Source organism: Mobula birostris, chromosome 2, assembly GCF_030028105.1.
Source record: "Mobula birostris isolate sMobBir1 chromosome 2, sMobBir1.hap1, whole genome shotgun sequence".
NCBI classification, from domain to species: Eukaryota; Metazoa; Chordata; class Chondrichthyes; order Myliobatiformes; family Myliobatidae; genus Mobula; species Mobula birostris.
Window position 1 is genome coordinate 133109903 of NC_092371.1, and position 17250 is coordinate 133127152.

At 39.6% G+C, this 17250-nt stretch overlaps 1 protein-coding gene across 5 annotated transcripts in view; it reads left to right on the forward strand.

Moving 5' to 3' along the window:
* LOC140191307 (cullin-9) overlaps nucleotides 1–17250 on the forward strand; it is a 332978-nt gene that overhangs the window by 312195 nt on the left and 3533 nt on the right. For all 5 annotated transcript variants that reach the window (XM_072248616.1, XM_072248607.1, XM_072248588.1 and 2 more), the window contains one exon: nucleotides 4748–4845. In XM_072248616.1, the coding sequence (XP_072104717.1) occupies nucleotides 4748–4845 (98 nt within the window). The remainder of the gene's footprint in view (nucleotides 1–4747; nucleotides 4846–17250) is intronic.

Consider the following 17250-nt stretch of genomic DNA (forward strand, 5'->3'; position numbering starts at 1 on the left):
AAGATAAAGGGGTGGGGGAGGAGAAGCAGGGAGGGGATAGGCAGGAAAGGTGAAGAAGGAATAGGGGAAAGCACAATGGGTAGTAGAAGGAGGTGGAACCATGAGGGAGGTGATAGGCAGCTGGGGGAGGGGGCAGAGTGAAACTGGGATGGGGGACGGTAGGGGAAGGGAATTACCGATAGTTGGAGAATTCAATGTTCATACCAAGGGGCTGAAGACTACCCAGATGGTATATAATTCTCTAACTTCCGGTAATTCCACTGAGGTTTGTTGAGACTAGAACTAGAGGTCAGGGATTAAGGGTGAAATACAAAATTTTTAAGGGGAACATGAGGAGGAACTTCATTCAGAGGATGGTGAGAGTGTGGAATGAGCAGCCAACACAAGTGGTGACTGCAGAGTTGATTTCAACATTTAAGAGAAACTTGTGAAACCCCGGTTTCCTTGGGCTGCGTTTATTTAGGGAATACACACTCCGATCCCGCCAAATCTGTGAGATCGGGATGGCTGTCCCATCCCAAACCCCGGTTTGTGTGAATGCTGTGTAATTTGCTACCCTGTTACAATGTGGAGACTGGTGGGGTGGTAGGTGAGTCCAGTCTCTGTGTCCAGCACATAATTCTCTGAAACCTCCGCCATCTCCAAGGGGATCCCACCGCCAAGCACATCCTTCCCTTCTCCCACTTTCTGCATTCTGCAGGGATCGCTCCCTATGTGACTCCCTTATCTAGTCATCTCTCCTCACTGATCTCCCTCCTGGCACTTATTCTTGCAAGCAGAACAAGTGCTACACCTGCCCCTCCATCTCCTCCCTCACTACCATCCAGACCCCTAAACAGTCCTTCCAGGTGAGGCAACACTTCCCCTGTGAATCAGTTGGGGTCACTTACTGTGTTTGACGCCTCCTGTAAGTGGTGAGACCTAATGTAGACTGGGAGACTGCTTCGTCGAGCATTTATGCTCCATCCGCCACAACAAGTGGGATCTCCCAGTGGCCACACTTTTTAATTCCACTTCCCATTCCCATTGTGATATGTCCATTCATGACCTCCTCCACTGTTGAGATGAGGCCACACTTAGACTGGAGGAACAGCACCTTATATTCTATTTGGGTAGCCTCCAACCTGATGGCATGAACATTGATTTCTCAAAATTTTGGTAATGCCCCCCAACCCCTGCCTTCCATACTTCCCAGCCCCCTTTCTCTCTCTCACCTCATCCCTCATCTCCTTGCCCGCCCATCCTTCCCCTTTTTTCTTTATTCCATCTTCTGTCTCTTTCACCAATGAACCTTAGCTCTTTACTTCACCCTCCTCCTCCTCTCCTCCCCCCCACCCCCATGTCTACTCCTATCTACTGCTCAGCATTTTTTCTCCAGTTCTGCCAAAGGGTTTTGGCCCAAAACATCGACTGTATTTTTTTCCATAGATGCTGCCTGTCCCACTGAGTTCCTCCAGCATTTTGTTTGTGTTGCTCGGATTCCCACCATCTGCAGATTTTCTGTTGTTTGTAATCATGTCCTTTAACTGTGTGTCTTTCACCACTTGGTCCATTTGTAACTAATTCACCTCAGCTGTTTGAATGACCTTCCTACACCGCAAGCAACTCAGCTGTCCCTCTAGCCGAAAAGTACAGGCGAAAAGCTTCTCTCCCTTCTCCTGAAACATGTTCCAAAACCCCATCATGAATTCTGTTGGGTTTCCCGTCGCATCAGAAAAATTTTCTTGCACTTGCATGTAGCTTGTGGAAGTAGCCAAAGGGTTCTGTGTCTTTAAGGATCTCACTATGTCAGCAGCCAGACCTCTCATGCTCTATACCAGTCACTGACTGTCTTTTCATGTCATCAGACCACTGCCACTCATCTGCCCCATTTATTCACCAGGGACATAAGGGCTGATACCAACTCAGGATGGTCACCCCTCACTGGAGGACTCATTAAACCTTCCAAATCAGGCCACTCCTTTCCTATGCTCCACAGAAATGAGAGCAACTTGTCTTTAAAATCTTCGCCCCCAACTATGGGAATCTCAGCTTCCGATTTGGCACCCTCGTCCACACTCCCCTCCTCCCGGAAAGTATGGACAGCCCACGGTCCTGAAGCCTCAATAGTAACAGGCAGATCCACTACCATTACGTCAACACTAGACTGAACTAAACAAAGTCTTTGCCTGCCGTTTTGTCAAACCTTCGCTCCATGATGGTAACTGTTCCTAATGCTTTAACGGTACTCAGTGTCCTCATCAACAATTCATTGGGTCTACCCCGCTCAATATACACACACTCGTTACTGGTAATCCTGGGGATTGGCACCACCTCTCAACCCCTGCAGCATCCATAACCACATATCTTAATCACAAAATTAATCCAGAATGAAACCCCAGTTTCCTTGGGCTGCATTACATCTAGAGAATGCGTACACCGGTCCTGCCAAATCCGTGAGATTGGGACGGTTCTCCCACCACAAACCCCGGTTTGAGTGAATGCTGTGTAATTTGCTACCGTTACAACTCAGTGCCAAGAAATTACAGACAGCACACTGCATACGATTAAAGGGATTATATTTATGAATGTTAATTTAACTAAAGGGTTAGTAAAGAAAAGAAAGAAGGGAACAAAAGGGCCCATTATAATTAAACAGTCAAATGTGCACAAGTTGGAGCTCAAATCTACCAAAAGTCATATTCACTGATCCTCACTAGACCTCTGCTTGCTGTATTGAATCATGGTCCCCCACCAGGTTGAATCCTACGACCGGTTCTCTCTAGCATCTTCCCTCTTCATCCCTCCCCCCACAAACAAAGACCTCAGCTCATACCAGGGGTGTCAGGCACACAAAAAACACCACTCCCCTGATTGGACGGCTCACGTTCCAAAGCACCCATTATCTCTAACCATAATCCACACACTGCTTCTACAGAAAGACCATTACGTTAGCAATGAAACCTTTAACAGGACATTACACTTGGATAGGTACATGGATGAGAAGGGGATGGTCAGGATGCAGATCGATAGGTCTAGGCAGATTAATGGTTTGGTGTAGTCTAGATGGGCCGAAGGACCTGTTTCTGTGCTGTGGTGTTCCATAACTGTATCATCCCCAACTGGAAAATGAAAGGGCCTAAATTATAGCAATGCAGGAGGTTATAGACATTGCTCAGAGTGAGAGTGGGATGGAGCTAGACAACTGGAAGCTCGGATCTGCCATGCAGAACAAATGTAAACACCAAATGTAGTACATTATATAGAAAGAAGTGCAAGTGAATCTTGAATTGCTGCTTCACCTGGAAGGACAGTCTACATCCATCGATTCTGGGAAGGGAAGCAGTAAATGGTCAAGTATGCATCTCTGCAGATGAATAGGAAAATGCCAAATTCTGGAATGGTTTTGTATTGTTGTGTAGTTTGTCAGGGAAATTTGAGTAATTGAAAGTTTGATGTAGGAACTAGGTGGAATTCCTCATTTGCCCAATAAACTTGTTACAGAATGGAAACAGGCCCTTCGGTCCAACAGGGTTCACCCTGAACAAAATTCTCATCTAAGTTACACACATCAAAGTTGCTGGTGAGCGCAGCAGGCTAGGCAGCATCTCTAGGAAGAGGTACAGTCGACGTTTCAGGCCGAGACCCGGGTCCTGACAAAGGGTCTCGGCCTGAAATGTCGACTGTACCTCTTCCTAGAGATGCTACCTGGTCTGCTGCGTTCACCAGCAACTTTGATGTGTGTTGCTTGAATTTCCAGCACCTGCAGTATTCCTGTTGTTCTCATCTAAGTTATTCCCATTTGCCTGTGTTTGGCCCATGACCTCAACCTTTACTATCCATAATGCATGTCCAAGTACCTCTTAAATCTTGTTATTATGCATGCCTCAACCACTTCATCTGGCAATTCATTTCCTATATACTGACCCACCCTCTTGAATTAAAAAAAGGTTCCCATTAAATCTGTCCCCTCTTGCCTTAAACTTATGCCCTCTACTTCTTGATTCCTCAATCCTGAGAAAAGGAATGTGTGTGTTCACCACATCTCTTCCTCTCATGATTTTATGTACCTCTGAGATCACCCCTCATTCTCCTATACTTCAAAGAATTAAGTATTAGCCTGCTCAAACTGTAACTCAGTCCCTCGTGTCCTGGCAACATCCTCGTATCTTGTCTGTACTCTTTCCAGTTTAATGGCATTGTTCTATATAACATGCTGACAAAATCTGAACACTGTATTCCAACCGTGGCCTCACAAACATCATGTATAACTTCCCAACTTATAGTATATTGAAGTGTAACTTCTGTTCTCGGTGCCTGGACTGATGAAGGCCTGAGTGCCTTCTGCCTTCTGATCCACCCTTTCTACCTGTGATACCACTTATGCTATCTTAATAATGTTGGAAGTTTGAAGGAGTACCGGATCCAAGTTGGGAAACAGGTACAGATGAGAAAATCTGCAGATGCTGGAAATCTGAGCAACACACAAAATGCTGGAGGAACTCAGCAGACCAGGCAGGATCTAGGAAAAGAGTACAGTTGACCCTTCAACAGGACCCTGTCCTCCAGCATTTTGTGTGGGAAACAGGTACCCTTGGTTTACAGAAACCTCTATTTGCTCCAGGGGAGAAATTTGCAACTTCTTATCATTACATATAATTTGATACGTTCAAGTCTGAATGTTTATAATGCTGTTTCTAGGGTTTTATGCTATGAGTATTTGAAAATAATTTGAATGAAATAACTGAAGTATAATCTGCTATTTCAGGATTTCCGAGTGGGGTTTCAGCCAAAGCAAGGAGTTGATCAGAATGAATTTCAGTCAAGAAACCATTCAAACATAGCAACATCTGATTCCATCAAAGAGTAAGTCCAAGGGCATCCTGGCACAATGCGTAAAAGGTGGACAATGCAGATCATGGGCTGATACAGGGAAAGACAGGGCAAACAAAAAGTTGCCCCTGGTATAGTAGTAGTGGTAGGCAGCCATCAATCCTGGGGATCATGGGTTTGCACCTCTGGTGGACTGTGTCCTCTCCAGGGCACAAGCCTGGGCTGGAAGATTTGAAGAACCGGCTGTTGCCCATGCAGCGGGTTCCTTCTCTCCACGTCACTGATGTAGTCCAAGGGAAGGGCAAGTACTGATACAGCTTGGCACCAGGTCATTGCAGGGGTTGCCAGAGTGAAGTTGTAAACAACATCAAACTGCCTTAGGGACTCTGGCTCCAGATTTTTTTCTGGGGGTTTACTCCCAAAGTCTTTCCCATAGGTGGGTATGGCCACAAGGCAGCAGAGATTTAAAATCAGAATTTTCCTTCTCCTACGTGGGCTGCTGTCCAAGGCTGATGAGCCCCACCTGCCTGACCTCCCCTGGTATAATTGAAAGGAAACTCTACCAACCTGAAGGGATGGTACCTCAGTATTTGAAGTAAAGGACTACTGTTGCAGTAATATGGAGTCAAGGTTTGAGACAAGTTCAATACCTCCACAGAAGCTAGGGAAGTTAAATTCGTTGGAATTCTGAAGCTTCTGTCAGTAATGGTGACCAAGAAATGAGCAGACTGTCATAAAAATCACTTATTTCACTAATATTCTCTTGAAAAGGAGAACTGCCCTTGCCACAGCCTAAACTTAACCATAGACTCACAGCAATGTGATTGATCAGTAAATAACCCCAAGATGGACAAAGAAGCTGCCTGGTTCCAACAAATCAACTCTGACAAAACATAAAAATCAGTGTGACTGGACTGACAGGAATTTAGTTAGCCACTGGCTTCAAGGGTGTCAACAGCAACACCTAGCTCCTTTGACTTTGTTTAATCCTCCTCACAAATAAATGGGGTCTGGTGTCTAACTAAGAAGAATTATCCCATAGACTATCAGACACAGATTTGAGGTGTTCCCTTGAACCTTGTAGGAGGCTAGTCCAGAAGGTGCAAGGGCCCTAAATTAAAATTAAGGATTTAAAACAATCTTAGCCATGGATGAGGTGCTGGAGGATTGGAGGATAGCTAATGTTGTTCCATTGTATAACAAACGCTCTAAGAGTAAACCAGGAAATTACAGGCCAGTGAGCCTGATGTGTTAGAAGGCATTCTCGGGGATTGGATTATACATTCATTGTACTGTATGTTTGTGATCTTCTGCTACTGTTGCCCATCCACTTCAAGGTTCAACGTGTTGTGCATTCAGAGGTGTTCTTCTGCATGCTTATTTGAGTTACAGTTGCATTTCTTTTCTTTTTCAATCTTTTTTATTGAGTTTCAAATTGATAAACTTAATGATAATGATACAAAGAGATCGGGATTACATTAATAACGGTTAATACAGACATATACTCCTAGTAACATATTTAATTTAAACCTCCCAATCTGTTAATAACTGAACATGAAAAAGATGCAAAAAGAAGTTTTTACCCCTACACTAAGAAGAAACAAATCAAAACAGAAACTGGGCTGCCATATTTCGGTTAAAATCATTATTTGTCATTAACTCCACTCCCCCATACACAAACAAAAAGTTATTAAAAAGGATTCGGAAAAGGTCAACTTACATCATATGAAAATGTTGAATAAATGGCCTCCAAGTTTCTTCAAATTTAACCGAAGGATCAGTGGTACCACTCCTAATTTTTTCCAAATTTAAACATGTTATAGTTTGGGAAAACCATTGAAATGTAGGGGGATTAGAATCTTTCCATTTAAATAAAATGGATCTTCTGGCTATTAATGTAACAAATGCAATCAAACGACAAGCTGAAGGGGATAAATGAATAAAGTCTATCATTGGTCATCCAAAAATTGCAGTAATAGGATGAGGTTGTAAATCAATACATAAAACTACTGAAATAATATCAAAAATGTCTTTCCAATATTTTTCCAAAAGAGGACAAGACCAGGACATATGCGTCAAGGAAGCTACCTCAGAATTACACCTGTCACAGACAGGATTTATATGACCATAAAAATGAGCTAACTTATCCTTGGACATATGGGCCCTATGAACCACCTTAAGTTGTATCAAAGCATGTCTAGCACACATTGAAGAAGTGTTAACTAGTTGGAGAATTTTCTCCCATTTCTCTATAGGTAAAGATACCTGAAGTTCTTTTTCCCATTCATTCTTAATTTTATCAGACATATCTAAACGTATTTTCATAATTAAATCATAAACAATTGCTATTAAACTCTTCTGATAGGGGTTTAAACCTAAAAAATTTTCTGTAATTTCAATTTGATGTGATATCGGAAAAGTAGGTAAAATAACCTTCAAAAAGTTTCTAATCTGTAAATATCTGAAAAAATATGATCTAGGCAAATTATATTTATTAGACAACTGTTCAAAAGACATGAGACAATTATCCATGAATAAATCACGAAAACATATTATTCCCTTCGTTTTCCATAAAAGAAAGGCTTGATCAGTTCTGGATGGTTGGAAGAAAAAATTGGATATAATAGGACTTGAAAGGATAAATTTATTCAATCAAAAAAAATTTACGAAATTGAAACCATATTCGTATTGTATGTTGAATTATTGGATTAATCATTTGTTTATTCAGTTTAGTAAGTGCAAAGGGAAGCGAAGCCCCTAAAATAGAAGCCAATGAGAACCCCTGTACAGACTCACACTCGAGGTTCACCCATCATGGACATTGAATTTCATCCCAATCTTGCGTCCAGAACGTTAGGTATCAAATATTAATTGCCCAATAATAGAATCTAAAGTTCGGCAATTCCAAACCGCTATCCTTTTTTTTGATTTCTGTAAATATTTCTTACTTAATCTAGGATTTTTATTCTGCCATATATATATATATGAAGAAATTTTAGAATCAATAATATCAAAAAAGGATTTAGAGATGAAGATTGGTACCACCTGAAATAGATACAGAAATTTAGGTAAAATGGTCACCTTAATAGCATTGATTCGACCAATCAATGATAGGGACAATGGGGACCATTTAGTAAGCAGTTGTTTAACATGATTAATTAAGGGTAAAAAGTTAACTTTAAATAGGTCCTTATGCTTCTTAGTAATTTTAATACCGAAATAATTAAACTAATCAGTAACCAGTCTAAATGATGATTGTCTATAGATTGGAACTTGCATATTTAATGGGAAAAGCTCACTCTTATTAAGATTTAATTTATAACCAGAAAAACTACTAAACTGAGCAAGTAATAATATTACTGCAGGAATGAATTTCTCTGGATTAGAGATATATAGTACCAGGTCATCTGCATATAATGATATCTTATGTGTCTCATTCCCATGAATAAGCCAAATATATTGGGTGAATCACGAAAAGCGATTGCCAGGGGTTCCAAGGCAATATAAAATAGTAAAGGGCTTAAAGGACAGCCTTGAAAAGCCTAAAAAAAGGGGGATCTCTGATTATTAGTAAGTACAGAAGCCAAAGGTATATGATATATCATTTTAATCCAAGATAAAAAAATTTAATTTCTCAAGGATGTTAAATAAATATTCCCATTCAACTCTATCAAACGCCTTCTCGGCATCAAGTGAAATAACACATTCTGGAGTTTTAGATGAAGAAGTATAAACAATGTTCAGCAGCATCTTAACATTAAAATACAAATAACGATGTTTAATAAATCCTGTCTGGTCATCAAAAACAATTTATGGCAATACATTTTCCAATCTAATTGCTAATATTTTGGAAAAAATTTTGGAGTCCACATTTAACAAGGATATAGGTCTATATGATGCATCCTCAGTGGGGTCTTTATGTTTTTTAGGAATTAAAGAAATAGATGCTTCATAAAAAGATTGTGGTAATTTACCTACAAATAAGGCATCCTTAAAAATTCTACATAACTAAGGAGAAAGTAGACTTGAAAAAGATTTTAAAAATTCTACTGTATACCCCTCTAGGCCGGGTGCTTTACCAGAATTCATCAAAGAAATTGCTTTCTTTATTTCTTCTTCCGTAATAGGTGCATCTAATGTTAAACATTCATTAAGTGGTAATTTTGGAATATTCAATTTTCTTAGAAATTCATGCATTATGGTAGAATCGTCAAGAAATTCTGATTGGTATAAAGAGGTATAGAATTCTTGAAAAGATTTATTAATTTCATCGTGATCAACCATCAAAGTACCATCCCATTTATGAACTTTAATAATCTAATGTCTAGCCGAAGCAGCTTTCAATTGGCAGGCCAGTAATTTACCCGATTTATCACTATGTATATAAAATTGACTCTTAGATTTAAGTAATTGATTTTCAACTGGGGTTGTTAATAACAGTTGCATTTCTGTCAGCTTGAACCGGCCTGACTCTGACCCCTCATTAACAAAGTACTTTCACCCACAGAACTCCCGCTCACATTTTTTGCTTTTCACTCCATTCTCTGTAAGCACTTGAGACTGTTGTGCATGATAATCTCAGGAGATCATGAGTTTCTGGGTACTCAAATCATTATGGCATCAACAATTTTTCGATGGTCAAAGTCACTTAGATCACATTTCTTTGCCGTTCTGATGTTTGGTCTGAACAACAACTGAACCTCATGTCCGTGTCTACATGTTTTTATGCATTGAGTTGCTCCCACATAATTCATAATTCTTTGAAAGTGGCGTCACAATGAGTTAGGATTGTAAAGAGAGCTTGTGGCATATTGGACTTCATAAATCAAAGTACTGAGTACAGGAGTTGGGATGTTGATGTTGTATAAGCCTAATTTGGAGTATTGTGTGCAGTCCTGGTCACCACCTAGCTACAGGAAAGATATCAATAAGATTGAAGGAGTACAGAGAAAAGTTGCAAGGATGTTGCTGAGACTTGAGGACCTGAGTTATACAAAAAGTTTGAATAGGTAGGACTTTATTCCCTAGCACATAAGAGAATGAGGGGAGATTTGATAGAGGTATATAAAATTGAGGACTTTAAATAGCGTAAATACAAGTGGGCTTTTTCCACTGAGGTTGGATGAGATTAGAGCTAGAGGGCATGGATTAAGGGTGAAAGGTGAAATGTTTTAAGAGGAAACATTTGAGGGTTGTGAGAGTGTGGAACAACTGCCAGCAGAAGTGCTGATTGCAGGTTAGATTGGAACATTTAAGACAAGTTTGTGGACAGGCAGGGTATTAAGGGCTATGGTTTGGGTGCAAGTCGATGGGACTAGGCAGAATAAAAGTTTAGCACAGACTAGATAGGTTGAATGGCCTCTTTCTGTGCTGTAGTGCTCTGTGACTCTATAGTTATGTTCTCAGAATAACAGCTTTCCGCAAATATCCCCAGTTCTCCAACACCATCACTCGGTAAACATGTCATCAGTCAGGCAGAACTACCAATGGAGAACTGATACATTGGTTAAGTTACTGGGCTAATAATCAAAGGCTGGACTATTGATCTGGAGACTTGAGTTCAACTCCCACTATTGCAGCTGAAGAAATTATTGAAGCAGTAAAAATAAACAAGTGTCAGTTGTGGCAGAATTTCTTCCCAAAACAACTTTCAGTAATTATCTGACGACTGGCTTCCATGATAGAGGATGTCTCAGGAGGAAATCAAGATGGATCACCCACTTGGGACTTGATTTCCATTGCTTCAACCTTGTAACCTTGTCAGTAGTATTCAATTTTTAGTCATTGTTGAGGATATGGATATTCTTAGAGTCCCCTCCTGCCATCGTTTAATTGTCTACTAGTTTCATGACTGGACATGATAGGGCTTTTACAGCTTCAATCTACTCTGTTAGTTGTGACTTTGAACTTGGCATTTTTTTTAGTGTAAATATTGCAGCTTCACTAGGCTGGCATCTCATTAGTTTTAGATATGAGTTTATGAGAGACTAGAGTGACTGAATTTGTTTTCCTTTGAGCAGAGTGGCTGGGGAGGCTCTTGATAGATAAAATGAAGAGAGGCACAGATAGGGTAGATAGTCAGCTTTTTATTCCCCCATGGCAGATGACAGACCGAAGGGTGTAGGTTTTGAGAGGACCTGAAGAAAAGTTTTTTCATCCAGAGAGTGGTTGATGTTTGAAACACATTTCCTGAGAAGGTTGTGGAGGCAGTTATTCTCACGACAGTTAAGGAACATTTGGGTAAGTACTTGAATTGGCAAGGCATAGTAGGACATGGTTCAGTTGCTGATAAATGGGATTGGTATGGATGAGTATCAGATGGTCAGCATAGACATGGTAGGATGAAGGCTATATGACTCTACCTGGTGGTATTCCCAGGATAATGTTGATATTGCCAGTAATGTCAAGGGTAGATGGTTAGACTCTGTCTTGCTGGAGTTGTATATTGCCTGGATTAGGCAGTAAATGAGGATCTTTTGCACCTAAAGTGTTATGAGTATCTGGAACTTATACTGTGTGTAAGGTTAGTGGGGGCAGGAACCTTCAGAGTTTGGCCATTGAGTTTGCTCTGCTATTCAATATAATTGTGGCTGGGCATCTAAATTCAATAACCTGTTCCAGCTTTCTCCTTCTATTTCTCTGTCTTTGGGAAATATTCAGTGATTTGGTTTTAAGTGTTCACTTTCTGAGAAAATGAATTTCTCCTCATTTGGACAGGTATACTTAGAGAAAATGGACACCAAGGTGAGAACTGAAGGAAGGAATAAATTGTGCATGATGATGTATTTGCTGTATCTGACAGATGTTCATCTTCTTTGTAGATTCATTATTTTTCCAAGGTGACTGATATATTTGACAGTGATATTTCTGCAATGTTATTGATCATGATTTACATAAATAACTTAGATTCCAGGTCTTGGTGAAGACTCTCAGCCTGAAACATCAATTGTTCACTCCCCTCCATTCATTCCTCCAGCATTGTGTGTGTTAGATAGAAGGTGGTTTTCTTAGTTCAACTGGTAGCACTGGGTTCAGGTCACACCTGAGGCTTGAGCAACTGGAAGGAATTTGGACTTAAATTCTCCAGGATAAAATGATCTGAAGGAAGTTCAGTGTTTCTGTGATGGTAACAGACAAACGGATGGTGCTTCAAATTGACAGAAACACAGTCCATGTGAAGAGAAAGCAAAGAAAATATGGGAATAATCAAACTAATCCGGCTCTTTGGTAGTCATGTTTTTTGAACATCGTTTCTAGAGATACCTTGAAAACTCTGGATCAAATCCACAGACACTGTCCAGTTTCTACTGGAGAATATTATGGAAGCAGAAGAGCTATATAAGAAAATATGTGAAATAAAACATTAAAAGCTGTAGAATAATGATTATGGAAATTATAAATCTCAAAATTATATCTGCACTACAAAAAATGTACAACCACTTAGGCAGTGGTGATCAAAATATCTTGATGTTTCAGCTGAGGACTGACACAGAAAGTCAAGCACATTTTTAATAAAATGCTTATTTAAAGAGAATAAGAATGGAAGCCCAAAAAATGAACCTGAACATTTAAAGCCTAGCATCTGTGGTAGCTAAGTTACTGGAGGGGATTCTGAGGGATAAAATGTACAAACATTTGGAAATAAAAAGGTTGAGGGGGATATGTGCTTGGCTTTGTGCATGGAAAATTTAAGGCTTCAGGATGAGAACATTATACCCGGCTAGAGTAAAGATGATTAAATAATTTCCCTATCACTCAGGCTTGGTCACCAAACTGCTATAATGACTGAGATTTTGTGTGTTGTTATTTATCTTCCGTTTCTGTCTGGAGAAACAAGAGAAAATCTGCAGATGCTGGAAATCCAAGCAACACGCACAAATCCTGCCGAAGGGTTTTGGCCCGAAATGTTGACTGTTCTCCTTTCATAGATGTTGTCTGGCTTGCTGAGTTCTTCCAGCATTATGTGTGTTGTTTTTTGTGCAGAAATTGTCTTAAATTTCTGCCTTCTCTACTATTTCAAAACTCTTTGTGACTTAATGACTGGTTAAGTCTACGATAGTCTGTTTTCTGTGAGTTATTGAACTTCCATCTAATTCACTGATAAAGTGCTGGTAATGCTTACTCTGAACATCTAAAATGGTGAAAATAATGTTCATGAAAAATATATATCCTTTGCAAGAATGAACTGGCTGGTAGTGACACATCAATAGGCAGAGCTTAATTCAAATCTTGAAGATTACTGCAAGTGATCTTAGTTTTTTTTTGTTAAGAGCTACAATCAAAAGAGGGCAATTAGGAATATCATGGATGAATATAGATATCTTAAGAAGTTAATTTAAAGGAAAGGGCATTCAATGTCTAATGAATAAAATGCAACAATAAGCAATTAGGAACAGAAAGAGTGGATGAGGAGAGGATAATTGGTAGGAGAGCCTAGGAACTGAGGGCACATCTTCAGAATAAAGGGACATTCCTTTAAAACTAACATGAGAAATGGTAACTCTGTAAAATTCTGTTTTGCCATGATTGCATGGTGGAACAGACCTGATAAGTCAAATGGCATAATTCTGCTCCTATATCTTATGGGACTGACATAAAAAAGGAAGAATCGCTCTGATGTATTAGGATTTTTCTGAGACCACAAATGGAATATCATATTTATCTAAAGCAGGATATATTTACCTTGGAATCGGTAGGAGATTTGTTGTGAGAGCTCAGTGATGGGATTGTAAGGCTGGAGAAGAACGCTGAGAAAGTAATGGTTCAGACAAGTAATTGTAAAAAAAAAAGATGCAAAGCCAATGATGCTCAATTGGATTTCTCTGATATAGCAGAAATGAGTGTTCTGCATAACACTGAATGCTATATTAGGCAAATGTGCTTATTTGTTCTACTAATAAAATACTTATAAATTGATAATGGGGGTCATTTCATTAAAAACATTGAAGAATAGGTGCAAAGGCAACATTTTTCAGACAAAACTCCATTTATATACATCTTCCACAATTTCATGATTTTTCATTGATCATTTTGGAAGGGTATTGTTTTTTTTTAAAAAGAAATATTTCAAATGCGCAACAATTCTGCTAAATATTTTAAACCCTTTTAAAAATTCTGGGTTTCTGTGCCACTGACTTTTCTGTCAGGCTCCTGCTTCTGAAATGATGCATGCTGTAACATATCCTGCTTCCTGTATTCCTGGCCAATAGGGTGCCTAATATTCAGTGGAACAGCAATTTGAAAAGAAAGCAAAAGGTTCTATAGACTTCTGAGGGTATGATTGATTCTCCTCACCACCAAACAGCTTTACTTTAGCCAGTGTGGTATTGTTAGAATTGTGGGAGCCAATTTGCACACAGCCGTAAGGTAACTAACAGATAATTTGCTTTTGTTAAAATGTTTTAAAATTCCATTATTGCTCCTGATCCAGAGTGAATTTATTTGACGTGTTATTAGATTTAGCTTTTCTGATTAGTTGGTTGTTTAACCTCTCATCTCAAAGGTAACACTTAGGAAGTATCAATATAGATTATGTATACAAATCTCTAGGATGAGAATTGAACACACATTAAAAGTGGAAACTATTTGCGAAAATAATTGCACTTTTTCTTGGTTCTGGGTATTGCTGCTAAGGCCAGCATTTATTGTCCATTTCTAATTGTCTTTAAGAAGGTGGTTGCAACCTGCAGTCTTTCTGCTGAAAACATTTTCACATGGTAAGAATTTTTAGCTAACGTGTAACTTGTTCTTACGCAGCAGCTGCCTTTTCCTTGGTAATGAAGGTTGATGCTGTTAAGCAGAGATGAATGAATACTGCAGGGTATTTTGTAGGTGCACTCTGCAGCAACTGTGAGCCTATGGTGCTTTGTCTTGGATGGTGTTTAATTGCTCTGTATTGGATGGTGTTTAATTGTTGGTAGTGTTGAACTACTTGATGGAGCTACAAGAAGAATGGAATGTATCACACTCCTCACTTGTACCTTGGCAATGGTGGAAGAGCTTTAGGTTGTTGGGGGAAAGTCATTGCAGAATACCCAGCCTCTGATCTGCACTTGTACTCATAGTATTTATGTGTCTGGACCAACTGAGGTTCTGGTCAATAGTGACCTGACAGATGTCGATGGTTGGTGACTTGATATTGGTAATGCCATTAAATAGTGATAAGCTCTCTTGAAAATCAAAACAAGCCTGTAATAGCCAGAAATCTGAAACAAACAGTAAATACTGAAAACAGAGTCACTTTTCCCTCATTTCCAGTTCTGCCAGAGAAAGTGGCAGGAGCAATGGAGGGGACAGTCTCCGATAGGGTAAGACCAGGTGAAATAGGTTGGTGGAGTAGTTAGATGGTATTATGCTTCTGTATTGCTAATTGCAGGCTGACAAAACAAGTTATCTGAAGTTGGAGCATTCAAAATTGTCTGGAAGTTGACAAAATGCTCAGCTTGCAGCTGTTGTCTTCAAGCTCATCTTGGTGTTACTTTAATAGTGCAGGAGGCAGTGGACAGATAAATCAGAGTAGGGTGGAGAATTAAAGTATTCAGCATCTGGAAACTCAAGGTCACTCCTGCAGACTGAATGTAGATGTTCTGCAAAACCAGTCACTGTGTAGAGATAATATTGTGAGTGCCAGATGCTGCATACTGACCTTGTGGAAATGCAAAGAAATCCCTGCTTCACCCCAAAGGTTATTTTGGTCCACAGAAGGTGTAGCGGGGTGAAAGGACAAGTGTGTCCATTGAGGTTGCATGGGGAGGTGGTCTAAAATGGGAAGAGCTTTTTATAGCGATGGGAGTTGGGAAGGGAACAATCCCTTCAAAATACTTTGAAAGGGAAGGGGGTTAGGTGGCAATCTTGTTGAATTTGGTACAAATTATGATGATCTGTTGAATACAGGAGCTACTGGGGTGGAAAGTGTGGGCCAGAATAACTTCTCCTTGCTCTGTCCAGGAGTGGGGGTGAAAACATAGGTGCAAGAAATGGATACAGTGGGTTCTGGTTAATAGTGGCAGTTGCTTATTTGGGCCAACTCTTAAAGGACAAAAACTAACAGAAAATAGCAAAGATTCCCTTTGTTTAATTGGGACAGGAGGTTTTTGCTGAATGGTTTCTAACTAGCATCAGTTGCATGCATTTGTTTGGCTGTTAGTTAGACATTACACCGTAGTGTGAAGATTTTAAACAGCATCAGTTGTGTATCTTTATGTTCAAAAAGCATTGATTATTGTCACATAGTTAGTGAGAAATAAGCATTAAGACAATTCAGAACTTTTTTGCATACTGCTTTTTCAAGCATTCAGGTTTGCAGTGAAAATGAAATGATTTCATTACTTCAGCAAGTTAGGAACTTTGAATAATTTGAGGGTGTCAACTATCATCTTGAATGTTGCAATGAAAATTAAGATTTGGAGGATGCAATTGTCGAAAGGATTGTATGAAGGCTGTCCATTATCTACTCTAGGTGTCTGCACTGATTTTGATCATTTATAGTCAATAAAAAGAACACAGCAGCTTACTTTGGATTAATTCCTACATTGATAACTATTAGGAATTAATAGTTTTATAGTACTGTAGTTTTGATAGTGTTAAATGGTAGTTTGTCTTTTTATACGTTTTTTAACTATTTCCATGAAACCAGCTGATTGGGACAGCTGCTTAATTTGGGTCAAAATGTGTAGTTCCCAATGTCTCCCAACTAACTGAAATCTACTATGGAATGAAAATCAAAAGAAAAAAATCTCCAGATGCTATAATGTGCAGAAAATGCAGGAAACACTCAGCGGGTCAGGCAGCATCTGGTGAAAGAGAAACACAATTAATTGTCTTGTCACTTTTGTGGCACAAGCGCTACTTGCCACTTAGCAGCCCATGGCTGAATTTTGACGGGGTCTCGAAGCATGCAGCCCTGGGCTGCTTTGTTTGTTACAGACACAAATAGAGAATCTTACAGTGTGTTATGATGAACAAATGTTCCCAGTTACAACATTATGCTGCAAGTTAGGTCATTGATGAAGCAGCTGAAGATGTTTGGACCCAGAATTCTACACTGAAGAATTTGTGTGGTGGAAAATAGAGAGGAGATACAGGAGCAAGTGTTGGCCTGTTTGTTAGGCCCCTTCAACTTGTTCTCCACTTAGAAAGTCCAGTGCTAGTTCCCAACACTATATTGCTGCTCTCACTGCAAACCTCTTGACACCCTTATAGTTTAAATGTCTGTCAGGTATCTGTATTAAATGTATTCTGTGACTACACTTTCAAAGCTCTTTGGACTAGAGAATTCCTAGAGATTAACTGTTCTGAGAAGAAATTTCTTCCTATTATCTAAACTGAATGGATTACTCCTAATTCTGCATTGCAGCTTTGCCAATTGCCACATCATTTTGAGTATGACTGGTGATGATAACAACATGCCTTGCTGCTATTCTTACTGAAGGATGGCCT